This window comes from Trichechus manatus, unplaced genomic scaffold (assembly GCF_000243295.1).
Source record: "Trichechus manatus latirostris isolate Lorelei unplaced genomic scaffold, TriManLat1.0 scaffold00075, whole genome shotgun sequence".
Classification (NCBI taxonomy): domain Eukaryota; kingdom Metazoa; phylum Chordata; class Mammalia; order Sirenia; family Trichechidae; genus Trichechus; species Trichechus manatus.
Window position 1 is genome coordinate 6602507 of NW_004444011.1, and position 27842 is coordinate 6630348.

The 27842-nt window shown below is 37.1% G+C and overlaps 1 protein-coding gene across 8 annotated transcripts in view; it reads left to right on the plus strand.

Moving 5' to 3' along the window:
* The window catches only part of DNAJC1 (DnaJ heat shock protein family (Hsp40) member C1), a 343339-nt gene that overhangs the window by 148347 nt on the left and 167150 nt on the right, over positions 1 to 27842 (plus strand). For all 8 annotated transcript variants that reach the window (XM_023735039.1, XM_004380540.2, XM_023735041.1 and 5 more), the window contains one exon: positions 4459 to 4549. In XM_023735039.1, the coding sequence (XP_023590807.1) occupies positions 4459 to 4549 (91 nt within the window). The remainder of the gene's footprint in view (positions 1 to 4458; positions 4550 to 27842) is intronic.

A 27842-nucleotide genomic window follows, 5' to 3' on the forward strand; every position in this document is an offset into this window, starting at 1 on the left:
TATCCATTGTGGTGGATTTCACTTTAAAGTCTATTTTGTCAGAGATTAATATTGCCACTCCTGCTCTTTTTTGAGTGCTGTTTGGTTGATATATCTTTTTCCATCCTTTGAGTTTTAGTTTGTTTGTGTCTTTAAGTCTAAGGTGTGTCTCTTGTAGGCAGCATGTAGACGGATCATGTTTTTTTATCCAATCCGCCACTCTCTGTCTCTTTATTGGTGTATTTAGTCCGTTTACATTCAACGTAGTTATTGATAGGTATGAGTTTAGTGCCGTCGTTTAGGTGTATTTTTTTGTGTGTTGTTCACAGTTTCTTTGTTCCACTTAATTTTCTGTGCTGAGTCATTTTTCTTTACGTGTTTTCTTTTCATCTTTTTCATTGTTGTTGATTTTGTGTTTGCTTTGTCTTTATATTTTTGTAGTTTTTTATTTTGACTTGTAGGATTGTTAGTTTCCTTTGTGGTTACCTTAATATTGACCCCTATTGTTTTTATTGCTTTATATCACCTTGACTTCTTCTCCATATGAGAAATCTATGTATACATTTTTTAAGTCCTTCTTTTTTGTTTTAATGTTGTCATCTGTTACATAGTGATATTTGTTTCCTTATTTTCAGTGTTCTAGCTTTGATTTCCTTTTGCGACTTCCCTGTCTAGGTTGATATCTGGTTGCTCTGTCCTGTTTTCTAGTCTCGGTTTCTTATCTGATGTTACTGATTTTCTAACCATAGGACTCCCTTTAGTATTTCTTGGAATTTTGGTTTGGTTTTTGCAAATTGCCTAAACTTCTGTTTATCTGGAAATGCCCTAATTTCACTATCAAATTTGAGAGAGTTTTGCTGGATACATTATAATTGGCTGGCAGTTTTTTTCCTTCAAGGCTTTACATATGTCATCCCATTGCCTTCTTGCCCGCATGGTTTCTGCTAAGTAGTAGTCTGAGCTTACTCTTATTGACTCTTGTTTGTAGATGACTTTTTGTTTATCCCTAGCCACTCTTAAAATTCTCTCTTTATCTTTGGTTTTGGTAAGTTTGATTATAATATGTCTTGGTGACTTTCTTTTGGGATCTTCCTTATGTTAGGTTCGATGAGCATCTTGGATAGATATCTTGTCACCTTTCACGATATCAAGGAAGTTTTCTGCCAACAAATCTTCAACAATTCTCTCTGTATTTTCTGTTATCCTCCTCCCCCACCTCCACCCCGCCCCCGTTCTGGTACTCCAGTCACTCATAGGTTATTCCTCTTGATTGAGTTCCACATAATTCTTAGGGTTTCTTCATTTTTTTTAACCCTTTTATCTGATTTTTCCGCAAATAAGTTGGTGTAACTGCTTTGTTTTTAATTCTGGCTTCCATTACCTCAATTCTGCTCCTATGACTTTCTATTCTGTTGTCTAATTCTGAAATTTTATTGTTAATCTTCTGGATTTCTGATTGCTATCTCTCTATGGATTCTTGCAGCCTGTTAAATTTGTCTTTTTCTCTTCTCTAATCTTTTTAATTTCCTCTATTGCATGTTCTGTGTTTTGCTTAATTTCCTTTTAATTTCTTGAATAGTTCTGTATATTAATCTTTTGTATTCTGCTTCTGGTAATTCCAAGAAATTTTCCTCCTCTGGAAAATTTCTAGATTCTTTATTTTGGGAGCTTGCTGCAGCCATTATGGATTGCCTTTTTATGTGATTTGATATTGACTGTTTTCTCCAAGTCATCCATAAGTTATTGTATTTATTTAGTTAATGTTTGCTTACTGTGTCCTAGCTTCTTGTTTTGTTTTGATAACGGCGAAATAGGCTGCTCATATGAGCTAGTTTGATTATTGGCAGCTTTGAAGCTTTAATGTCCTGTAACCAGGTGGTTAGATGTGTTACTAGTTATGTGAGCTCAAGAGTCTGCCCACTCCTCCTGTATGGATTCAGCTCAGGTGCCCAGGTAGATAGCCACCAAGTGTGTGGTGTAGGCTGTCACTTACATTCCTAGACAGGCATGGGTGATTGGTGTAGGCAATCTGGCTGTAGCGAGGGACACATCTGAGGAAGGCAGGGGGCTGATGGCTACCCCTGAGTGTCCAGGAGGAAGGCATGTCCCTCTTCCCTAGAGCACATAGGTGAGTGGGTTTTGCAGCTGGACTATGAGCACCTAATGCTGTTGGCTGTAAGGACTAGGGGGCACCTCTTATTCATGGACTGCTCTCGCAGGTGGCTAAGTGGCGTGGGTGGAGCCACCAGTCCTCAGGCCCCTGATATAGGTAGGTGAAGACCTGCTTAATGGGTAGTGCAGTGTCAAACGTAAAGAACCTGCCACTTCACAGCTGAAACAGTTGAGGTTAAAATTCCAGTATATACACTGTTGTACTACAGTAATGAGGGCCTACAGTGTTGAGATGGGCCCACACAAGTCTATGCAGGGGGAAGGGCACTTAAAGTCTGTGGATCCCTTATGCCTGTGCCTAATCAAAGGAGCTGTGCCTACCCTGGATTCCTGGCTTAGTGGAGCTGGCAGTTTATCTTTTCCCGTTTGTTAATTTGTTCATTCTCCAAGGCAGAGAGAATGGCTCCGAACATGTGACGGATCCTACTTCCGGCCCAGGGGACTCGGCAATTGCTGAAGCCGGTCCAGGACCCAGTGCAGATCAGGAAGCGGGGAGGTAAATGGAGAGAGGTTTTTCCCTAAGAGGGGTGTTTTTATCCATGCGGTAAGGCATATGCAAGTACTTATCTTTTGCTGATGATCGCTGCCTCTCACTGGTTCTGTGTAGCGGTGTAGACTATCTGATACTGGGTCTCTCCCGGTGCAGAAAACGTGTCTCCTGAGCACCGCCACTTGCCTGCCTCACTGCTCACCCAAGAGCTGCTCAGGCCTGAAGGGCTCAGGCTCTCGCTGGGTCCAGTCTGGCAACCCTTTGCTGCTTCCAAAGTGTCTCTCCCTCCCCCTTCCACTCAGTCCGTTTCTTCAAATCTGCCTTAGATGTTCACGGCTCCCAGATTGCCATATATAATCGAATCCCTTGTTTTCTTGGGTCTTTGTTATAAGAGGGTCTATCGGAAGGGTCTGACTACTCTGCTATCTTGGTCCTGCCTCTTGGTATTTCTATTTCTAGCTTTTCAAGGAGGCACCATATCATTTTCCATAGTGGTTTTACCATTTTACATTCCCACTAGCAGTGCGTAAGAGTTCCAATCTCCCTGCAGCTTCTCCGACATTTGTTATTTTCTCTGTTTTTGATTAGTGCCAGTAACTTTGGGGTGAGATGCTATCTCATTGTAGTTTCGATTTTTGTTTCTATAATGGCTAATGACTGTGAGCATTTCCTCATGTATCTGTTAGCTGCCTGAATGTCGTCTTTGGTGAAGTGCCTGTTCATATCTTTTGCCCATTTTTTAATTGGATTAGTCTTCTGTTATTGAGCTATTGAAGTATTCTATAGATTGTAGAGATTAGACCCTTGTCAAATGTTTTGTAGCCAAAAAAAATCTTTTTCTGCATCTGTAGGTTCTCTTTGTACTCTTTTGGTGAAGTCTTTTGATCAGCATTAAGTGTTTAATTTTTAGGAGCTCCCAGTTTTCTAGTTTATCTTCTGGTGTTTCTACATTGTTAGTTATGGTTTGTATTCTATTCATGCCGGGTAGATACATCTTCTTTTTGACTGAAAGTTGTTTTCTGTAACAGTATATTTCTTTGTTAAGTGCCTGAGAATTATATCTAGCTTGAACTTTTGTTATTTAAAGTTGCTGATACTTTATGCTCTAACTTTCTTTAATATATGTGCCACTGAAGGTACTATTATTTGCATATACTAATTTTGAAAATTTTTTGGAGTTGTGTGACTAATATGAAAATAGTGTTAGTAGTTTTTTGTCACAATAATATAATTTACTATACCAAATAATTCAAGGAGCCGTGGTAGTGCAGTGTTTAAAGTGCTTGTCTGCAAACCAAAAAGTCAGCAGTTTGAACCCACTAGCCACTCTGTGGGAGAAAGATGTGGCAGTCTGCTTCCATAAAGATTACAGCCTTGGAAACTCTATAAAGCAGTTGTTGTACTCTGTCCTATAGGGTTGCTATGAGTTGGAATCGACTCGAGAGCAGTGGGTTTGGTTTTTGGTTTATACTGTATTTTGGATTTTCTGTATTTTGGCCACGTAGTAGCACTTATGATACTGAAAAAAAATCATACAGAGGAAGACACCTGGAAGAGGATACCTCTCTTTCATATCTGAGAGAAATTAGTTTACTGAAATTTATGCTCATGTTATTTCAGGCCTTAATCAACTCCCTGAGATTGATTGAAAAATTACAAAGAGGTGTTTAATTTATTCCGTTCATCAAAGAAATAGAATGAGTAAACACAAAGAAAGAGTACTTGCAGAATGAATATGCTGGTGTAAATGAAGTTATATGGAAAATACTGTGAAAGCAAACTGGTGATTTTGTGTTATTTGTAACTTCTTTTTTAAGGATGCTGGGCAGTTTTATGCTAAGTATAAAGAAACAAAATTGAAGGAAAAGGAAGATGCACTGACTAGAGCTGAACTTGAAACACTTCAAAGTGAGTTTTAAACATTGTCTTAATGTGTAAACAGTATTATATAAAACTAATTGTTTAAATCAGGATTTTCCCTTAAATTTAGCAGTAGTTAAATTTTCTATACCATTCCCTAAATAGTCATTTTTGCTCAATTTATTTTAAGTGGAAAATACTTTATTATTAATTACTGAACCACTCACAGTCTGAGATCCAAAAGAGAAATACAATCAACATGGTTCATATAGGTCCTTAAGTCTAATAGGCATCCAAAATCTGCTAAGTCCTAAACTACTGCAGAACTATAACTATAATTGATATTTACTGCCAGGGCTAACAAATTGATCACCCAACTTGCTATGTATTATAATAGTGGTAAATGAAAAATCTGAAGATATCAATGATTTTTGTTTTGAATGTCGTTTTTCATTTGCAATATTGTTATATAATATGAAAAACTTTGAATAAATTATCAGTATGTTGCAGTGAGGTCTTTCATTGAACACTATAAGACAGTTCTTACTGATTATAGAAAAAGTCGAACATACTATTGAAATAGGCATTTTCCCAATCTTGGTCCATTTGTCTGATTTTCCATATCTACACGTTTCCCGCCCATATATAGTTTTTCTCTTTAGCTTGCTTTCCTTTTATTCAGAGTACTTACCACTGGTTAATATTAATTGATATTTATTTTGTTTACCATCTGATTCCTCCAATAGAATGTATGTGCCGTAAAGGTGGAAACTTTGTTTGTTTTGAACATTTCTGTATCTATCCAAGTACCTTAAATAGTCTCTGGCATAAAGGAGGTGCTCAGTAAATACTTGGTGACTGATTTCATGGAGGTGAAATCTCTGTTTTTTAAAAAAATTCCAATATTATTATTTCTGGTTCAGACTTCATTCCCCTTCACTGGATTCCTAGAAAAGTATGTGGTATGCATGATATCAATCTGCGCACAGGAGGCAATACAAAGATAATTAATACTGAGTTACTTCATGCCTGTAAACACCTACACAGCCATGCATAATTTTACACGATAACTTGTATGCTTTTGAGGGTGTGCAGTAAAAGCTATTCCTGCATCCCATAGAAGTGGTTTAACCAAATCAAATTGGAATGAATCATATATGATTTTAATATAATTATGGTGCTTCACACTTTCAGTACATAGAAAAATAGTTATAGCTATTTCTCTTCAGATACTGAAAGACCTAGCTTTCTTTTTTTACCCTGATGCCAAACTATGTTTGAGGAGAAGGAAGAATTATGTTCTCTCTAAACCCAATGAGTACACTGCCACTACATAAATGTGTGACTTTGAGGATTTTAGTTTTCCTTATCTTTCAAAGGATATGTTGGACTAATTGATACCAGTATTTGGTTTCTGTTGCTGCTGTAACAAATTATCACAAGCTAGGTGGCTTCAATATAAATTTATCTTAAAGTTGTATACGTCAGGAGTCTGACATGGTTCTCACTGGGCTAAAATTAATTAAGATTTCTCAAGGAGGGCTGTATTCCTTTCTGGAAACTCTAGGGGAGAATCCATTTCCTTGTCTTTTCCACTTTCTAGGGGCTACCCACGTTCTTTGGATCATGGCTCCCTCCCCCTAGTCAAAGCCAGTAGCATTCCATCTCTCCCACTGTTTTTCTGTAATCACATGTCCTTCTGACCACAGCTGGGAAATGTTTTCTGCTTTTAAGCGCTCATTGGAATTGACTCAATGGCAGTGGGTTTGGCTTTTTTGGTTTGTGATTACACTGAGCCTGCTTGGGTTATTCAGAATTATCTCTCCATCTCAAGATCCGTAACCTTAATCACATATGCAAAGTTCCTTTTGCCATGTTAGGTAACATATTCAAAGGTTTCGGGATTCGGACTTGGTCATCTTTAAGGGCCACTTTTCTACCTATCACAGTCCCTGAGCTGTCTGGGAAGCTTGAGAACTGGGACAGTTTTTCATCTTTGTGCGTGTAGCATTGAACATAATATCCTGTCACATAAAAAATGTTCAGTAAGTTGATGAATGGATGGATATATGAATGAATGTAATGCCATGAGCGTGAATTAATGAGTGTCAGCCGAACACCTATCCTGAATAGAACACTGTCTCAAGGAACACATAATTTAATTCAAGAAGATTCAACAATCACAAACATAAATAATATTCAGATCAACTATATAGATGTTTGAAGCATCTGTTGTTAAGAGAGAAAAGTATAGGATGATAGACGGTTACATATTAAGGTTGACTTACGTGTGTCTTGGGGGTAGGAGTGGGAGAATGATCATTATTTTTATATTAAACCTAAGATTAAAAAAGAAGCTGATGTGATAGCAATTGTTGAAATGGCTTTAATTATATTGGATGAATTAATGACTGAATGAAACTCTAAAATACAGTTTTTATATAATTGTTATTTTTAAGTAAAAGTTTTACATAAAATTTTCTAAACATTTTAAAACTAGTCAAAAGGAGAGAAAAAAATTGCATTTACAAGAAGAGGAAAAAAAACAAACTCAAAATTTACATCTATAGGCAAAAATGAATCTACTGTGTTTAGTTGCTCTTATAGACACAGCTTATCATTTTTGTGTATTTTTTGTAATAAAATCACTTAATTGTTATTATAATTGGGCATATGTATTAGAATTCTCTAATAGTAATGGATTATGTATGTATGCATGAGTCCCCTTTGAAAATAGGGGCTAAACACGACGTGTTTATCACAACGCAAAAAACTTCTGCAGTTTGTGACCATTTTTCCAAAATTGTTCAAAGATTTTTTTGTTCTGCCTAAGAGCTTGATAACAGTTCACATACAGATTTTGTAATTGTCTTATTTTGTCTAATAAAACATTATGTAAAGAAACACAAATGTTAAAACATGTAAGTATCTGAAAACTCTTTCTGCTCTTCAGTAAAAATGTATAATAGTTTTCTAAAAAGTTTGAAAATTGATCACTGGCTTATCAGTTGTTGAAACCAAGAATGGAATAAATAAGTACCAGAACATATTTTAAAAACAACTTATAGGAGGAGGATCTGAGTAATAAGACTTCTGTTGCTTTTGTTTTTAAGATCAGCAGTATATTTAGAAAAGGTACTGGTATCAACATTAAAAGTGTTAAAGAATAGTCACATTCCCTGTTAATAATGTCAGAAACTGTCATGTATTTTTTAATGTAGTCTCTAACGGTTACATGCAAAGAATCTTTTAATTAATTTTGTTAACTTCATTACAGTGTGCTGCATTGTGTACTTTAGAATTAATATATAAAGACCCAAAATCCCCCAGTGTGCATTTTATGTACCCTTATCCTTCTTAATTTTAAAGACCATCATTGGAATACTGAGTTCATAATAACATTTCCATCTACTTAATTGAGTAAATGCATCTCATGCAGATTAGCAACAGCTATTTCATGCTGCCTGTTTTTCATGACCTAATTGCTAATCTGTCCTCCTGTCTATCTGCTTTACTGCTGAGATTGTGCAGTATCCTCTGAGGGCTGCACTAGAACTACTTTGAATAGGGCATGGTGGTCTTATTAAAATGACATGTTTAAATAAGTTGAATATTTATAAATATAAGACTGAGTGTCGATTTTTTATACATTCTCTAAGAGTGTATTCTAGATCAATAGAAGTGAATTCTAAGTACTTATAATGAAACAGCCCTTATCAAGAATGGAAGAAAATATATTTGATTTATTTTATTAAAAAATTGGACGTAAAGGTCACAATTTGAATAGTCAAAAGGAGGGAGAAGTATAGAAGTAAAACTTAGTATTTCCCTTACCCATTTCTCTGTCCTTATAGCCTGCATAGTTTTGAAACATTCTGCCAAATATTTCTTTTTATCTACAGAAATGATAATATTTCCAAACATTAGTTTGGTTTTTTTCTTTTTGTTTTGTGGTCCCTGGAGCTAAGTAGGAGTGTCAAGGAGTCACAGTGAGATGAAGCACATAATGAAAAGGTGGGAACAGAACATGCTTTTCTGTTGTGGTAGGACATGAAAACATTCACCTTTTTTAAGGAAGATTGGTTTTCTAGAAAACTCAGGTTCATGAAGAAAGGGATGCTGGTGCTGATTTGTGAGCTGATCCAGGAGTTGGTGAGAAGAAAATGAAGTTAGGGGAGGGATAGTGCCAGTTTAGGTTAGAACGTTTTGCCTGTGTTAATACAGAGTGTTCATGGATGGGAGAACACTATCTGTAATAACTTACAAAAAAGACATGTAACCAAGTCACAAGCTCCAGTATGTTTGAAAACAAGACCAAATAGAGTTTATATGTAGATAGAAACTGTCGAAAGAATAATATTTTATCCTAGGTACTTGGTTCTAATAATAGTGGAAGTGTGGATTTTTAAAATCATACAGCTCAAATGTAAATTTGCAGTTCCCTTAATATTCAAATCATAATACTGTGTATGTCCAAATGTAATACAATCTTAGTTTTCTCACTGAAATGATTCCAAGAAAGTTTTTTAGCCAATTCAATATATAAACAATTACAGATTAATTAGTCAAATTTCAACTAAAGTTTTACTTATTAATTTGGATATGGGTACTTTTTAAAAATTATATATTAAATAAGATAATATATCAGTTTATAAGCTCCATGCAGGCATGTGTTTTTGTCTTGTTTACAGCTGTAATCCCAGTGTCAGGAATATGATAGGGGCTTAGTAAATATTTTTTATAAAGATTTAGAAATACCGGATTGCTCTTTTCTTCTCTCATATTTTTTTAAGCAATGCTGTTAAAACTCTTGAGCAAAATTTTTGACTAAAGTGTCTTCGTCATCACTAAAACTACTTTTTGAGTGATCTAACACAGTTATCTAGACTATATCATCTTTATTTCCATATGTGTAGTCCCTGACTTAATGATGGGGTTCCCTTCCAATGACTCCATTGTAAATTGGTTCTGACATAAGTCAAATACCTGGGTTTTTTTTTTTTTTTTTTTTTTTTAGTTTTCATTATTATTGCCTGTTCTTATCAGTATCTTTATAAATTTGTCTTTGAGGTTTGGAAACATTACAGATATATTTGAATACATACATACATGCATAAAAAATACACAAATCACAAGATTTTAGTCCAGTGATGAAGAAGAGTTGGACAACGTTGGCATTTTGTCAACAGTGGTAATAACTCCACTTGTGGAAGGTTCTGGATCATCTGGATTATCTCTGGGAATGGGGATGGCATTTCTGGTCAGAAAATTAGTGAGAGCTGTCTGTATGGTCCTTTCTTTTTTCTTCGTATATTTTGCAGTAACATCTCGCTACTTCCCGAGTCTGCCTATTGACTTTAGCTAAGTGATCAGCGTTTGGGTCCATGTTTTCAAGCAACCGAAGCCCCTGATTTAGTTTAGAAAACAGTAAATGATAAAATTGAACATCTGTGAGTGAACATCTGATAATGATAACATCAAAAAATTACGTGCTGCAACACTGTATTGTAGTACATATTACTAACGATAAGATGCAAAAAAACAGAAGTACGATCGTGAGTGCACTTCATCATAACTTGAATATGTTGTAAGTCAGGGACTACCACTATGATGACATATGGTACTTTTGAAACCATGTATGATGTTGTCACTGGGAACTTTATCACAAGCCACAGGTGCCTGTTCACTTAATATTAGAATTTTTTTTTCCTTTTGTTATGATTGCTGCAGTAAAATCACTGTATTACTTTTATATTTAACTTTTTACATTGAAATAGTTGTAGATTCATAGGAAGTTGCAAAGATAGTACAGAGAGGTTCCGTATATCCATCTGCCAGTTTCCTCCTACTGGTTGTATCTTCCATAACCACAGTTTAATATCAAAACCAGGAAATAGACATTGGTATAAAGTATGTGTATAGTTTTATGCCATTTTAATACACATTCATGTAACCACCACCCCAATCAACTGCTTCTCCTTTATAGTCACACCCACCCTCACACCCCATCATCTTTACTGTCTGGCAGCCACTTATCTAGTTGGCATCTCTATAACTTTGTAATTTTGATAATGTTATTTTGAGAATGTGATTTTGAGACTCATACAGTATGTAACCTTTTGAGATTGGCTTTTTTCACTCAACATAATGTCCTTGAGATCCATCTAAGTTTGTTCCATGTATCAATAGTTCATTCCTTTTTATTGATGAGTAGTATTCCATGATATGGATGTACCATGGTTTAACCATTCACCAACTGTAGGACATTTTGGTTGTTTACAGTTTGGATTGTTACCAATAAAGCTGTTATGGACAATCGTGCACGTTTTGTGTGAATATAAGTTTTCATTTATCTGGGATAAAGGGCCAGGATTCCATTTGCTGGATCTTATAAGTGTATGTTTAAAGTTTTAAGAAGCTGCCAAATATTTTCCAGAATGATTGTCCCATTTTATTACATTTCTACCAACAAGGTAGGAGAGATCAAGCTTCTCTGCATCTATACCACAATTTGTCATTGTAATTATTTTAGCTGTTCTATTAGGTGTATGGAAACCCTGGTGGCGTAGTGGTTAAGTGCTACAGCTGCTAACCAAAAGGTCAGCAGTTCAAATCCACCAGGCACTCCTTGGAAACTCTGTGGGGCAGTTCTACTCTGTCCTATAGGGTTGCTATGAGTCAGAATTGACTCGGAGGCAACACGTTTGGTTTTTTAGTTTATTAGGTGTATAGTGATATTTCTTCATGGTCTCAATTTGCATTTTGCTAATGGGTAAGTGATATTGAACATTTTTTTTCATGTGCTTTTTTGCCATCTGTATATCCTCTTCAGTGAATGCTTTCTTCATGGCTTTTGCCTATTTTCTAATTGAATTTTTTTTCTAGTTTTGAATGTTGAGAGTTCTTTTTATATTCTAGATATAAGTCCTTTTAGCAGATATATGGTTTGCTAATAATTTCTCCCAGTCTATAGGTTATCTTTTTATCCCCTTAATAGGGTCTTCGACAGAGCAAAAATTTTAATTCTGATGAAGTCCAATTTATTGATTTTTTTTTTTTTTAAATGGGTCACGCTTTTGATGTCATATCTAAGAACTCTTCACCAAGCCCTAGGTTCCAAAGGTTTTCTCCTATGTCTCTCTCTCTCTTTTTTTCATTGTGGTAAAATATATATACAATGAAACACATGAGAGCCGGAACTCAACGGGACTGCCTTGTTTTTCCGGATCTCGCAAGTTTTTTACCTTTGACAAGGTGCAGTTTTAACACTTTTCTATCGCTTGTTTCGGTGAAAAATATTTGAGTTTTCCTTCTCTGACAGGTTTCCACCTTTCACATGTTCTGGCTTTCGCAAGTTTTACTGTGTAACGTAACATTTACCAATTCAATAGTTTTTACGTGTACAATTCAGTGACATTTATTATGTTCATCATGTAAAACCATCACCACTGTCCTTTTCCAAATTCTTCTACCACCATTAAAAGAAACCCAGTGTTCCCTTAGCAACGGCTTCTCCTTCCCGCTATCTCCCACTCCTGGTAACTACTAATAAACTTTGGGCTCTTCATACAAGTAGGGTCATATAATATTTGTCCTTTTGTGACTGACTTATCTCACTCAACATAATGTTTTCAAGATTCATCCATGTTGTAGCATGTATCAGGACTTTCTTAAAAACTAGGTCCTAAAGGAATACCCCTATGTTTTCTCCTAAGAGTTTTATGGTTTTAGTTCTTACATTTATGTCCTTGTTCCATTTTGAATTAATTTCCACATTTGGTATGAAGTATGTATCCAAGTTCATTATTTTGTTTGTGGAGATCCAGTTTTCCCACTGCCATTTATTAAAGAGACTCTTTTCTCCCCATTGAATGGACTTAGCGCCGTTGTTGAAAATCAGTTGACCATAGATGTATGGGTTTATTTCTGAACTCTCTATTCTATTTCATTGGTCTTATGTCTATCATAAGGAGCCCTTGTGGCACAGTGGTTAAGCGCTCAGCTGCTAACCGAAAGGTCAGCAGTTTTTAACCACAGCCACTTTGCGGGAGAAAGATATGGCAGTCTGCTTGTGTAAAGATTACAGCCTTGGAAACCCCATGGGGAAGTTCTACTCTGTACTATAAGGTTGTGATGAGTCGAAATCAACTTGATGACAATGAGTTTTAGTTTGTTTTTGTTTTTAATGTCTATCATTATACCAATACCAGGCTGTTTTGGCTATGTAGCCTCATAGTATGTTTTGAAATCAGTAAGTCTAAGTCCTCCTACTTTATTCTTCCTTTTCAAGATTACTTTGGCTATCTGGGCTCCCTTCCAATCCATATAAATTTGAGGATTGGCTTTTCCATTTCTGCAAAGGCTGTTGGAATTTTTACAGGCATTTCATTACATTTATAGATTGCTTTGGGTAGTATTGACATCTTAACTGTATTGATCCTTCTAATCTATTAACCACAGAATATTCTTCCATTTATTTAGGTCTTCCTTAATTTCTTTTAGGAATGTTTTATAGTTTTCAGTGTACAATTCTTTCACCTTCCTGGTTAAATTTATTCCTAGTACTTTATTCTTTTAGATGACATTATAAATGGAATTTTTTCCCTTAATTTCCTTTTTCAGCTTGCTCCTTGCTGATGCATAGAAAACCCAACTTATTTTTGTGTGTGGACCTTGTATCCTGCCACTTTCTTGAATTCATTTATTAGCTGTAATAGCTTTCTATGGAATCTTTGGAGTTTTCTATATATGCGATCATGTCATCTGCTAAAGGGACAGTTATACTTCTTCCTTCCTGATTTGGATACCTTTTATTTCTTTGTCTTGGCTAATTGCTCAGGTGACAAGTTCCAGTACAGTGTTGAATAGCAGTGGTGAGAGTAGTCTTCCTTGTCTTGTTCCTGATTTTAAGGGGAAAACGTAAAACCTTTTTCCATTGAGTGTGATGTTTCCTGTGTTTTCTTCTAAAAATTTTATGATCCATTTTGAATTAAATTTTCTATAAGGTATGAGGTTTAGGTTGTTGTTGTTAGGTGCATTTGAGTTGGTTCCAACTCATAGCGACCCTATGTACAGCAGAACGAAACACTGCACAGTCCTACACCATCGTCACAATCATTGCTATGTTTGAGCCCATTTTTGCAGGCACTGTGTCAGTTCATCTCATAGAAGGTTTTGCTCTTTTTTGCTGGCTCTTTGCCAAGCATGATATCCTTCTCCAGGGATTAGTCCCTCCTGATAACATGTCCAAAGTACATGAGACGAAGTCTCACCATCCTCACTTCTAGGGAGCATTCTGGCTGTACTTCTTCCAAGATAGATTTTTTCATTCTTCTGGAAATCCATGGTATATTCAATATTCTTTGCCAGCCGTAATTCAGAGGCATCTGTTCTTCTTCAGTCTTTCTTATTTATTGTCTAGCTTTCACATGCATATGAGACGATTGAAACTATCATAGCTTGGGTGAAGTGCACCTTAGTCCTTGTTATAGATTGAATTGTGTCCCCCCAAAATGTGTCAACTTAGCTAGTCCACGATTCCCAGTATTGTGTGATTGTTCACTATTTTGTCATCTGATGTGATTTTCCTATGTGTTGTGAATCCTACCTCTATGATGTTAATGAGGTGGGATTAGCAGCAGTTATGTTAATGAGGCAGGACTCAATCTACAAGATTAGGTTATATTTTAAGTCAATCTCTTTAGAGATATAAAAGAGAGAAGCAGAGAGACATGGGGATCTCATACCACCAAGAAAGCAATGCTGGGAGCAGAGCACATCCTTTGGACCTGAGGTTCCTGCACTGAGAAGCTCCTTGAACAGGGGAAGATCGATGACAAGGACCTTCCTCCAGAGCTGACAGAGAAAGCCTTCCCCTGTAGCTGGTGCCCTGGATTTGGACTTCTAGCATCCAAAACTGTGGGAAAATAAATTTCTGTTTCTTAAAGCCATCTACTTCTGGTGTTTCTGTTATAGCAGCCATATATGACTAAGACAGTCCTCAATGTGACATCTTTGCTTTTTAACACTTGAAAGAGGTCTTTTGCAGCAGATTTGCCCAATGCAATATGTTGTTTGATTTCTTTCTTCTACTTTAGGTGAAAGTTTACAGAGCAAATTAGCTTCTCATTAAACAATTAATACACATATTGTTTTGTGACATTGGTTGCCAACCCTGCGACATGTCAGCACTCTCCCCTTCTCGATCTTGGGTTTCCCGTTTGCATTCATCCAGCTTTCTTGTCCCCTCCTGCTTGCTTGTCCTTGCCCCTCAGCTGGTGCCCATTTAGTCTCGTATACATGGTTGAACTACGTGTGTTATTGTTTGTTGTATAGGCTTGTCTAATCTTTGGCTGAAGGGTGAACCTCAGGAGTGACTTCAGTACTGAGTTAAAAGGGTGTCTGGGGGCCATACTCTTGGGGTTTCTCCAGTCTCTGTCAGACCAGTAAGTCCGGTCTCTTTTTCGTGAGTTTGAATTTTGTTCTACATTTTTCTCCAGCATTGTCCAGGACCCTCTGTTGTGATCCCTGTCAGAGCAGTCAGTGCTGGTAGTCAGACACCATCTAGTTGTGCTGGACTCAGTCTGGTGGAGGCTGTGGTAGTTGTGATCCATTAGTCCTTTGAACTAATCCTTCCCTTGTGTCTTTGGTTTTCTTCATTCTCCCTTGTCCAGATGGGATGGACCAGTAAATGTATCTCAGATGGCTACTCACAAGCTTTTAAGACCCCAGACACTACTCACCAAAGTAGGATGTAGAACATTTTCTTTATAAACTATGTTACACTAATTGAGCTAGATGTCCCCCAAGACCATGGTCTCCAGCCCTCAACCCAGTAACTCGGTCCCTTAGGGAGTTTGGATGTGTCTGTGAAGCTTCTGTGACTTTGCCTTGGTCAAGTTATGCTGACTTCCCCAGTGTTGTATACTGCCTTACCCTTCGCCAAAGGTACCATTTGTCTATTGTCTAGTTAGTATTTTCCCTCCCCTTCTCTCCTACCTCATAACCATCATCATTTGATTTCTTGACTGCTGTTTCCATGGGCATTGATTGTGGATCCAAGGAAAATGAAATCCTTGACAAATTCAGTATTTTCTCCATTTATCATGATGTTGCTTTTTGGTCCAGTTGTGAGATTTTTGTTTTCTTTATGTTGAGATGTAATCCATACTGAAGGCTGTAGTTTTTGATTTTCATCAGTAAATGCTTCAAGTCCTCTTCATTTTCAGCAAGCAAGGTGGTGTCATCTGCATATCAAAGGTTGTTTATGAGTCTTCCTCCAATTGTGATGCCACGTTATTCTTCATACTGTCCAGCTTCTTGGATTATTTTTTCAGCATACAGATGGAACAAATATGATAAAAGGATACGACCCTTTCCTGATTTTAAACTATGCGATATTCCCTTGTTGTGTACCAATGACTGTCTCTTGGTCTATGTACAGGTTCCTTATGAGCATAAGTAAGTGTTCTGGAATTCCCATTCTTCGCAATATTATCCATAATTTGTTATGATCCACATGGTCAAGTGCCTTTGTAAAGTCAATAAAACACAGGTAAATGTCTTTCTGGTATTCTCTGCTTTCATCCAAGATCCACCTGACATTGGCAATGATATCCCTTGTTCCACATCCTTTTTTGAATCTGGCTTGAATTTCTGGCAGTTCCATGTCGATGTACTGCTGCAACCGTTTTTGAATTATCTTCAGCAAAATTTTACTTGTGTGATATTGACGATATTGTGTAATAATTTCCGCATTCTGCTGGATTGCCTTTCTTTGGAATAGGCACAAATACGGATCTCTTCCAGTTAATTGCCCAGGTAGTTGTCTTCCACATTCCTTGGCATAGATGAGTGGGCACTCCCAGCATTGCATCCGTTTGTTGAAACATCTTGAATGACGTTCCATCAATTCCTGGAGACTTGTTTTTTGCCAATGCCTTTAGTGCAGCTTGGACTTCTTCCTTCAGAAGCATTGGTTCTTGATCATATGCTACCTCTTGAAATGGTTGAACTTTGATACAGTGACTCTGTATATTCCTTCCATCTTCTTTTGATGCTTCCTGTGTCTTTCAGTATTTTGCCCATAGAATCCTTCAGTATTGTAACTGGGATACTTGAATTTTCTCTTCAGTTCTTTCAGCTTGAGAAATGCCGAGCCTGTTCTTCCCTTTTGGTTTTCGATCTCCAGGTCTTTGCACATTTCATTATAATACTTTACTTTGTATTCTTGAGCCGCCCTTTGAAATCTCCTGTTTAGCTCTTTTATGTCATTTTTTCTGTTCGCTTTAGCTACTCTGCTTTCAAAAGCAAATTTCAGAGTCTTTTCTGACCTCCATTTTGGTCTTTTCTTTCATTCTTGTCTTTTTAATGACCTTTTGCTTTCTTCACGTATAATGTTCTTGATGTCATCCCACGACTCGTCTAGTGTTCCATCGTTGGTGTTCGATGCATCAAGTCTATTCTTGAGATGGTCTCTAAAGTTCAGGTGGTATATACTCAAGGTCGTATTTTGGCTCTTGTGGACTTGTTTTAATTTTCTTCAGCTTCAGCTTGAACTTGCATAAGAGTAATTGCAGTCGGTCCCTGACCTTTTTCGGACTGATGATATTGAGCTTCTCTATCTCTCTTTCCACAGGTATAGTCAATTTGATTCTTATATATTCCATCTGGTGAGGTCCTTGTGTATAGTCGCCGTTTATGTTGTTGAAAAAAAGATATTTCCAATGAATAAGTTGTTAGTCTTGTGAAATTCTGCCATGTGATCCCCAACATTGCTTCTATCACCAAGTCTGTATTTTCCAACTACTGATCCTTCTTCTTCATTTCCACCTTTCACATTCCAATTACCAGTAATTATCACTGCATCTTGATTTGCATGTGCTATCAATTTCAGATGGTAGAAGTTGGGAAGAGTCTTGAATTTCTTCATGTTTGACATTAGCGATTGGTACATAAATTTGAAAAATAGTTGTATTAACTGGTCTTCCTTGTAGGCATGTGGATATTATCCTATCACTGACAGCATTATACTTCAGGATAGATCTTGAAGTGTTCTTGATGATGAATGTGATACCATTCCTCTTCAATTTGTCATTCCCAGCATAGTAGACCATCTGATTGTCCAATTCAAAATAGCCAATACCTGTCCATGTCAGCTCACTAGTGCCTGGGATATCTATCTCTAAGTATTTCATTTTTGACAACTTCCAAATTTCCTAAATTTATACTTCATACATTCCACATTCCTATTAATAATGGATATTTGCAGCTGTTTCTTCTCCTTTTGAGTTGTGCCATATCAACAAATGAAGTTCCTGAAAGCTTTACTCCATCTACGTCATTAAGATCAATTCTACTTTGAGGAGGCAACTCTTCCCCAGTTGTATTTTGAGTGCCTTCCCACCTGAGAGGCTCATTTTCCAGCAGTTTATCAGACGATGTTCTGTCACTATTCATAAGGTTTTCACTGGCCAGTATTTTTAGAAATAGATCTCCAGGTCTTTCTTCCTAGTCTGTCCTAGTCTGGAAGCTCTGCTGAAACCTGTCCACCATGGGTGACCCTGCTGGTATCTGAAATACCAGCATGAAAGCAACACACAAGCAACCACAGTACAACAAACTGACAGATGAGTGGTGGATGAGATTTAGGTAGAAGTGGTTTTTTTCCCCCCAAAGATATCTAATTGCTCCAGCAGCATTTTTTAAAAAGACTGTTCTTTGTCCATTCGGTTGCTTTTGCACCTTTGTCAAAAATCAGTTGGCTGCACTTTTTGGGGCTGTTTCTGAGTGTTCTATTCCACTGATCTATGTTTCTATCCCTCTGCCAGTATGACAGGAGTCCCTGGTTAGTGCAAACAGTTGAGCACTCGACTGTTAACCTAAAGGTTGGTGATTCGAATCCCCCCAGTGACACTTCAGAAGAAAGCCTAGCCATCTAATTCCAAAAGATCACAGCCATTGAAAACCCTATGGAGTATGGTTCAGAATTGACTCAATGGCAACTGATTTTTCGTTTTGCCAGTAGGACAGTCTTGATTATTTTGGCTATACGATAAGTCCCTCAGTGAGATGAATTGACACAGTGGCTGCAACAATGGGCTCAAGCATAACAATAATTGTGATGATGGCACAGGACCGGGCAGTGTTTTGTTCTGTTGTACATAGGGTCACTATGAGTTGGAACCGACTCGACGGCACCTAACAATGCCAATAAGTCTTAAAATTGGGTGAAGTGATTCTTCCCATTTTATTCTTCTTTTTCAAAATTGTTTTAGCTATTCTAGTTCCTTTGCCTTTCCATCTAAATTTTAGAAAAATCCTGAGTATATCTACAAAAATTTCTACTGGAATTTAGATATAAATTGCGTTAAACCTCTATATCAATTTGGGGAGAATTTACGTATTTACTATGTTGAGTCTTCTAATCTGTGTGTCTCCATTTATTTGTATCTTCATTGGTTTATTTCTTCAATGTTTCATAGTTTTTAAGCATACAAATCTTGTATGTTTTGTTAGATTTATACCTTGAGTCTTTTTTTATTTTATATTGGGTAATTGTAAATGATATTGTTCTTTTAATTTCAATTTCCACATGTCCATTGCTAGTATATAGAAATTCAGTTGATTTTTGTACATTGGTCTTGTATTATGAAACCTTTCTGAACTTAGTTTTTAGTTCTAGGAGTTCTTATGTAGATTTCTTGGGATTTTCTGTGTAGACAATTGTGTCATGTGCAAGTCGGGACAGATTTTTTTTTTCCCTTTCCAATCCGTGTGCATTTTCTTTCTATGTCTTAATTGCAGGCTATAACTTTCTGTACTATGTTGAATAAGAATGGTAAGAGTGGACATCTTTGCTATTTTTCCTACCTTAGGAAGGAAAGCATTTAATTTTTCACCGATAAGTATGATGTTAGCTCTATGTTTTTTTTTTAAGATTATCTAATGAAATTGAGGGAGTTCCTCTCTATCGCAATTTTTAGGAGAATTTTTATCATGGTTGAGTGTTGGATTTTATAAATCCTTTTTCTACATCAATTGATATGATCATTTGATTTTTCTTTTTTGAACTAATAATATGGTGGATTACATTGATCAAATTTTGAATATTGAACCAGCCTTGGATTCCAATAGGAGACGCCTGTATTTGCTGTTGAACTTATCCATTTTTTTTTCATTTCAGTTAGTGTGTTTTTCAGTTTTGACATTTCAGTTTGGTTGGTCTGTATATCTTCATTTTCCTTGCTGATGCTTTTTTTTCTTCATTTGATTTTAGAGTGTTTGTAACTGCTTGTTGAACTATTTTTACTTGGCTGCTTTAAAATCCTAGTCAGATAATTTTAATGTATCTTTCATCCTGTTGTAGGTATCTGTTATCTTTTCTCATTCAAATTGAAGTTTTCCTGAGTGATTTTTTAAATTAAAACCTGGAAATTTTCTCTGGATAAGTAAAGTAATATTGAAGAAGAAGAACAAAGTAGGAAACCTCAGATTATCTAATCTCAGAACATACTATATGGCCATGATAGTCAAAACAGCCTGGTACTGGTACAATGACAGATACACAGACCAGGGGAACAGAATTGAGAACCCAGATGTAAATCCATCCCCCTGTGGTCAGCTGATCTTTGACAAAGGGCCAAAGACCATTAAATGGGGGAAGAGACAGTCTGTTTAATAATTGGTGCTGGTAAAACTGGATTTCCATCTGTAAAAATATGAAACAGGACCCATACTTCACACCATCCTCAAAAACTAACTCAAATTGGATCAAAGACCTAAATATAAAACCTAAAACTTGAAAGATCATGGAGGAAAAAGTAGGGGCAACACTAGGTGCTCTAATATATGGCATAAATAGAATACCAAACATAATTAAAAATGCACACATAGCACAAGACGAACTAGATAAATGGGACCTCCTAAAAATTAAACACTTACGCTAAACAAAAGACTTCTCCAAAAGAGAACCTATAGACTGGGAAAAAAATTTTGGCTACAACATATCTGACAAGGGTCTCATCTCTAAAATTCATAGAAAACTTCAACATCACAACAATAAAAAGACAAACAATCCAATTTAAAAATGGGCAAAGGATGTGAACAGACACTTCATTAAAGAAAATATTCAGGCAGCTAACAAACTTATGAAGAAATACTCATGATTATTAGCTATTAGATGCCAATCAAAACTACAATGACATACCAACTCACCCCAGCATTACTGACACTAATTAAAAAAAAAATCAGGAAATAACAAATGTTAGCAAGGTCTTGGAGAGATTGGAGTTCTTATACATTGTAGGTGGGGATGTAAAATGGTACAACCACTTTGGAAAATGGTATGGCGCTTTCTAAAAAGCTAGAAGTAGAAATACCATATGATCCAACAATCCTATTCCTAGGTATATACCCTAAAGAAATAAGAGCCATCACACAAATAGACATATGTACACCAATGTTCATTGCAGCATTATTCACAATAGCAAAAAGATGGAAACAACTTAAGTGCCCATCAACAGATGAATGTATTAACAAACTGTGGTACATAAACACAATGGAATACTATGCAACAATAAAGAATAATGATGAGTCGTCGGGGCCAAGAAGACGGAGTAATCAGATGCTTCTGGTGGTCCCTCTTACAACAAAGACCCGAAAAAATAAATGAATTGATTATATATGACAATCTAGGAGCGCTGAACATCAAAGGCAAAGTTGAGGAATCGGACTGAGTGGCAGGAGGAGGAAGAGATGGTTCGGAAGCAGCGAAGAGTTGCCAGACCTGACCCAGCAAGAGCCTGAGTCCTTCAGGCTGGTTCAGCTTGTGGTATGTGGTGAGGCAGGCAGGCAGTGGTGCTCACTTGGGAGGTGTTTTCCACACCAGGAGACACCCAGCAGCAGAGAGTCTACTTGGCCATCCAGAAACAGTGAGAAGCAGCCCTTGATCAGCAAAAGATAAGTACTTGCATCTGGCCTAACACGCAGATCAAAAACACCCCCCTTAGGGAAAAACCTCTCTCTCATTTCCCTCCCCGCTCCCTGCTCTACACTCGGTCCAGGACGGTGTCACCGATTGCTGAGTCCCCTGGGCTAGAAGTAGGACCTGTCATGTGCCCTGAGCCATTTTCCTGACCTTGGAGAGGGAACAAATTAACAAATGGGGAAAAAATATTCTGCTGGCTCCCCTAAGCCAGTAACCCAGGGTAGGCACAGCTCCTTTGCCTAGGCACAGGCATAATGGATCCACGGACTTTGAGTGCGTTTCCCCTTGCAGATTCTTGTGTGGACCCATTTCAGCAGTGTAGGCCCTCATTACCACAGTATAACAAGGTATATACCGGAACTCTAACTTAAACTGTTTCAGCTGTGAAGTGACAGGTTCTTGACATTTGACACTGCTCTGCCTATTAAGTAGGGTCTTCACCTACCCATATCAGGGGCCTGAGGACTGGTGGCTCCACCCACGCCACCTAGCCACCTCCACCAGGCGCCCAAGAATAAGTGGTGCCTGCTAGTCCTTACAGGCAATAGCACAGGGTGCTCATAGTCTGGCTGAAAAACCCACCCACCTAAGTGCTGTAGGGAGCAGGGACACGCTTTCCTACTGGACACTTGGTGGCCATCGGCCCCCTGCCTCACTCAGCAAGTGTCCCCCTGCTGCACCCGGATGCCTGTGCCTACACCAATCACCCATGCCTCTCTAGGACTGTAGGTGAGAGCCTGTACCACACACTTGGTGGCTGACTACCTGGACACTCGAGCTGAATCCATACAGGAGGAGTGAGTGGACTCTTGGGCTCACATACTTAGTGGCAGGTCTGGCCACCTGGTGGCAGGATGTTGGGGCTTCAGGGGCACCGGTGATCGGGCTAGATCACCTGAGCAGCGTACTTGGGCATATAAAAACAAGAAGCTAGGATACAGGAAGCAAACATAAAATAAATAAATATAATAACCTATTGATGCCTTAAGGACAATAGTCAATATCGAATCACATAAAGTGGCAGACCATAATGGCTTCAGCAAGCTCCCAAGAAATCACAAAAAATTTCTGGAGGAAGAGAATTTCTTGGAATTACCACAAGTAGAATACAAAATATTAATATACAGAACTCTTCAAGAGATCAGGAAGGAAATTATGCAAAACACACACAAAGCAATAGAGGAACTTAAGAAGATTAGAGAAGAGCATAATGACAAATTTAACAAGCTGGAAGAATCCATAGAGAGAGCAAGCAGAAATCCAGAAGATAAACAATAAAATTCAGAATTAGACAACTCAATAGAAAGTCATAGGAGCATAATTGAGGCAATGGAAGTCAGAATTAGTGCGATTGAAGGTAAAGCACTTGACACCAACTTATTTGAGGAAAAATCAGATAAAAGGATTAAAAAAAAATGAAAAAATCCTAAGAATTAGGTGGGACTCTATTAAGAGGAATAACCTGTGAGTGACTGGAGTACCAGAACAGGGGGGGATAACAGAAAATACAGAGAGAATTGTTGAAGATACCTTGGCAGAAAACTTCCCTGATATCGTGAAAGATGAGAAAATATTTGTCCAGTATACTCATTGAACCCCACATAAGGTATATCCCAAAAGAAAGTCACCAAGACATATTATAATCAAACTTGCCAAAACCAAAGATAAAGAGAGAATTTTAAGAGCAGCTAGGGATAAACGAAAAGTCATCTACAAAGGAGAGTCAATAAGAATAAGCTCGGACTACTCAAGCAGAAACCATGCAGGCAAGAAGGCAATGGGATGACACATATAAAGCCTTGAGGGAAAAAAATTGCCACCCAAGAATGATATATCCAGCAAAACAGTCTCTCAAATATGATGGTGAAATTAGGGCATTAACTTCCAGATAAATGGAAGTTTAGGGAATTTGCAAAAACCAAATCAAAACTTTAAGAAATACTAAAGCGAGTCCTTCAGTTAGAAAATCAAGTCACATCAGATAACAACCCAAGACTAGAACACAGGACAGAGCAACCAGATATCAACCCAGATAGGGAAGTCACAAAAATAAACTGAAGTTAAAACACTGAAAATAGGGAAAAGAGATGTCAATATGTAAAAGATGACAACATTAAAACCAAAAAGAGGAACTCAAAAATGTAGACATAGATTTTTCATATGGAGGGGAAGTCAAGGTGATATAAAGAAATAAAAGACTGTTATAAACTTAGAAAAATAGGAGTAAATATTAAGGTAACCACAAAGGAAACTTAACAATTCTACACATCAAAATAAAAAACAAGAAAAATATAAAGACTCAGCAAATACAAAATCAATAACGATGAAAAGAAAATACATAAAGAAAAATGACTCAGCACAGAATATTAACTGGAACAAAGAAACTATCAGCAACACAGAAAAAAAGATATCCAAAAGACAGCACTAAATGCTTACCTATCAATAATTTGGCTGAATGTAAATGGATTAAATGCACCAATAAAGAGACAGAGAGTGGCAGATTGGATAAAAAAACATGATATGTCTATATGCTGCCTACAAGAGACACACCTTAGCCTCAAAGACACAGATAAAACTCGAAGGATGGAAAAAAAATTTCTCAAGCAAACAATAATCAAAAAAGAGCAGGAGTGGCAATATTAGTCTCTGACAAAATAGGCTTTGAAGTAAAATCCACTACAAAGGTTAAGGAAGGACACTACTTAATGATTAAAGGGTTAATACACCAGTAGGACATAACTATAATAAATATTTATGCACCCAACGATAGGACTCCAAAATACATAAAACAAACTCTGACAGCTTTGAAAAGAGAGATAGAAGTCTCCACAATAGTAGTAACGAGACTTCAACATACCACTTTTGGTGAAGGACAAAACATCCAGAAAGAACCTCAGTAAAGACATGGAAGGTCTAAATGCCACAGTCAACCAACTTGACCTCATAGACATATACAGAGCGCTCCACCCGACAGCAGCCGAGTATACTTTCTTTTCCAATGCACATGGAACATTCTCCAGAATAGACCATATATTAGGCCATAAAGCAAGCTTTAAGAGATTACAAAGCACCAAAATATTACACACGTATTTTCTGACCATAAAACCATAAAAGGAGAAATCAATAATAGAAAAAGCAAGGAAAAAAATCAAACACATGGAAACTGAAGAACACCTCACTCAAAAAGTACTGAGTTCTAGAAAAATTAAGGATACAATAAAGAAATTCATAGAATCAGATGAGAATGAAAACACATCCTACTAGAACCTTTGGGTCACCACAAAAGCAGTGCTCAGAGGTCAGTTTATAGCAATAAATGCACACATCCAAAAAGAAGAAAGGGCCACAATCAAAACATTATTCTTACAACTGGAACAAGCAGAAAGACAGCAGCAAAAGAAGCCCTCTGGCGCCACAAGAAAGGAAATAATAAGAATTAGAGCAGAATTAAATGAAATAGAGAATAGAGAAAGAATTGAGAGAGTTAACAAGACCAAAAGCTGATTCTCTGAAAAGATCAACAAAATCGGTAAACCACTGGCCAAGCTGACAAAAGAAAAACATGACAGGAAGCAGATAACCCCTATAAGAAATGAGATGGATGATATCACAAGAGACCCAACTGGAATTAAAAGAATCATAAAAGAATACTATGAAAAATTGTACTCTAACAAATTTGAAAACCTAGACGAAATGGACAAATTTCTAGAAACTCACTACCTACCTAAACTAACACAGTCAGAGGTAGAACAACTAAATAAACGTATAACAAAAAAAGGAGATGGAAAAGGTAATTTAAAAACCCCCAACAAAAAAAAAAATCCCTGGCCCAGACAGTTTCACTGGAGAATTCTACCACACTGTCAGAGAAGAGTTAACACCACTACTACTAAACGTATTTCAGAGCACAGAAAAGGAAGGAATACTCCCAAACTCATTCTGTGAAGCCAGCATAACCCTGATACCAAAACCAGGTAAAGACACCACAAAAAAAGAAAATTACAGACCAATATCCGTCATGAACATTGATGCAAAAATCCTCAACAAAATTCTAGCCAATAGAATTCAGCAGCATATCAAAAAAATAATTCACCATGATCAGGTGGGATTTATACCAGGTAGCAGGGATGGTTCAACATTAGAAAAATAATCGATGTAATCCATCATATTAATAAAACAAAAGACAGGAACAACATGATCTCATCAGTCGATGCAGAAAAGGCATTTGACAAAGTCCAACACGCATTCATGATAAAAACTCTCAACAAAATAGAAATAGAAGGGAAATTTGTCAACATAATTAAGGGCATTTATACAAAGCCAACAGCGAACATTATTCTAAATGGAGAGAGTTTGAAAGCATTCCCCTTGAGAACGGGAACCACACAAGGATGCCCTTTATCACCACTCTTATTCAACACTGTGCTGGATATTCTAGCCAGAGCAATTAGGCTAGAAAAAGAAATAAAGGCATCCAGATTGGTAGGGAAGAAGTCAAAGTATCTCTATTTGCAGATGACATGATCTTATGCACAGAAAACCCCAAAGAATCCACAAGAAAACTGCAGGAACTAATAGAAGATTTCAGCAAAGTTTCAGGATACAAGATAAACATATACAAAAATCAGTTGGATTCCTTTATACCAACAAAGAGAACCTCGAAGAGGATATCACCAAATCAATACCATTTGCAGTATCCCCCAACAAGATAAAATACTGAGGAAAAATCTAACTGGAGACATAAAAGACCTATATGATGAAAACTACAAGGCACTACTGCAAGAAACCAAAAGAGAATTGTGTAAGTGGAAAAACATACCTTGCTCATGGATAGGAAAACTCAACATTGTGAAAACGTCAGTTGTATCCAAAGCAATCTACAGATAAAATGCAATCCGGATCCAAATTCCAACGGCATTGTTTAATGAGATTGAGAAACAAATCAACTTCATATGGAAAGAGAAGAGACCCCGGTAAGTAAAGCATTACTGAAGAAGAAGAACAAAATGGAAGGCCTCACACTACCTGATTTTAAAACCTATTATACCGCCACAGCAGTCAAAACAGCCTGGTTCTGTTACAGCAGATATATAGACCAATGAACAGAATTGAGAATCCAGACATAAATTCATCCGCCTATGAGCAGCTGATACTTGACAAAGGCCCAAAGTCCATTAATTGGGGAAAAGACAGTTTCTTTAACAAATGGTGCTGGCATAACTGGATATCCATCTGCAAAAAATTGAAGCAAGACCCATACCTCACACCATGCACAAAAACTTACTCAAAATGGATCAGAGACCTAAATATAAAATCAAAAACGATAAAGTTCATGGAAGAAAAAATAGGGACAGTGCTAGGAGCCCTAATACATGGCATAAGCGAAGTATGAATCATAAGTAACAATGCACAGACACCAGGAGAGAAACTAGATAACTGGGAGCTCCTAAAAATCAAACACTTAAGCTCATCAAAAGACTTCACCAAAAGAGTCGAAAGACAACCTATAGACTGGAAAAAAATTTTTGGCTACTATAAATCTGATCAGCATCTAGTCTCTAAAATCTACAGGATACTGCAATACCGCAACAACGAAAGACAAATAACCCAATTAAAAAAATGGGCAAAGGATACGAAGAGGAACCTTGCCAGAGAAGACATGCAGGCGGCTAACTGACAGGTGAAGAAATGCTCGCGATCATTTACCATTAGAGAAATGCAAATCAAAACTACAGTGAGATACCATCTCACCCCAACATGGCTAGCATCAATCCAAAAAACACAAAATAATAAATGTTGGAGAGGTTGTGGAGAGACTGTAACACTTAAACACTCTTGGTGGGGATGTAAAATGATACAACTACTTTGGAAATCGATTTGACACTTCTTCAAAAAGCTAGAAATAGAAGTACCATATGATCCAGCAATCCCGCTCCTTGGAATATATCCTAGAGAAATAACAGCTGTCACACAAATAGATATATGCACACCCATGTTCATTGCAGCACTGTTGTCGATAGCAAAAAGATGAAAACAACCTAGGTGCCCATCAACAGATGAACGGATAAACAAATTACGGTGTATTCACGCAATGGAATACTACACAATGATAAGGAACCGATGAAGCCGTGAAACATAACATGGAAGAATCTGGAGGGCATTTTGCTAAGTGAATTTAGTCAGTCCCTAAAGGACAAATATTGTATAAGACCACTATTATAAGAATTCAAGAAGAGGTATAAACACAGAAGAAAACATTCTTTGATGGTTACGAGGGTGGAAAGAGAGGGAGAACATTATTCACTAACGTATAGTAGACAAGAATTATCTTAGGTTAAGGGACAGACAGCACAC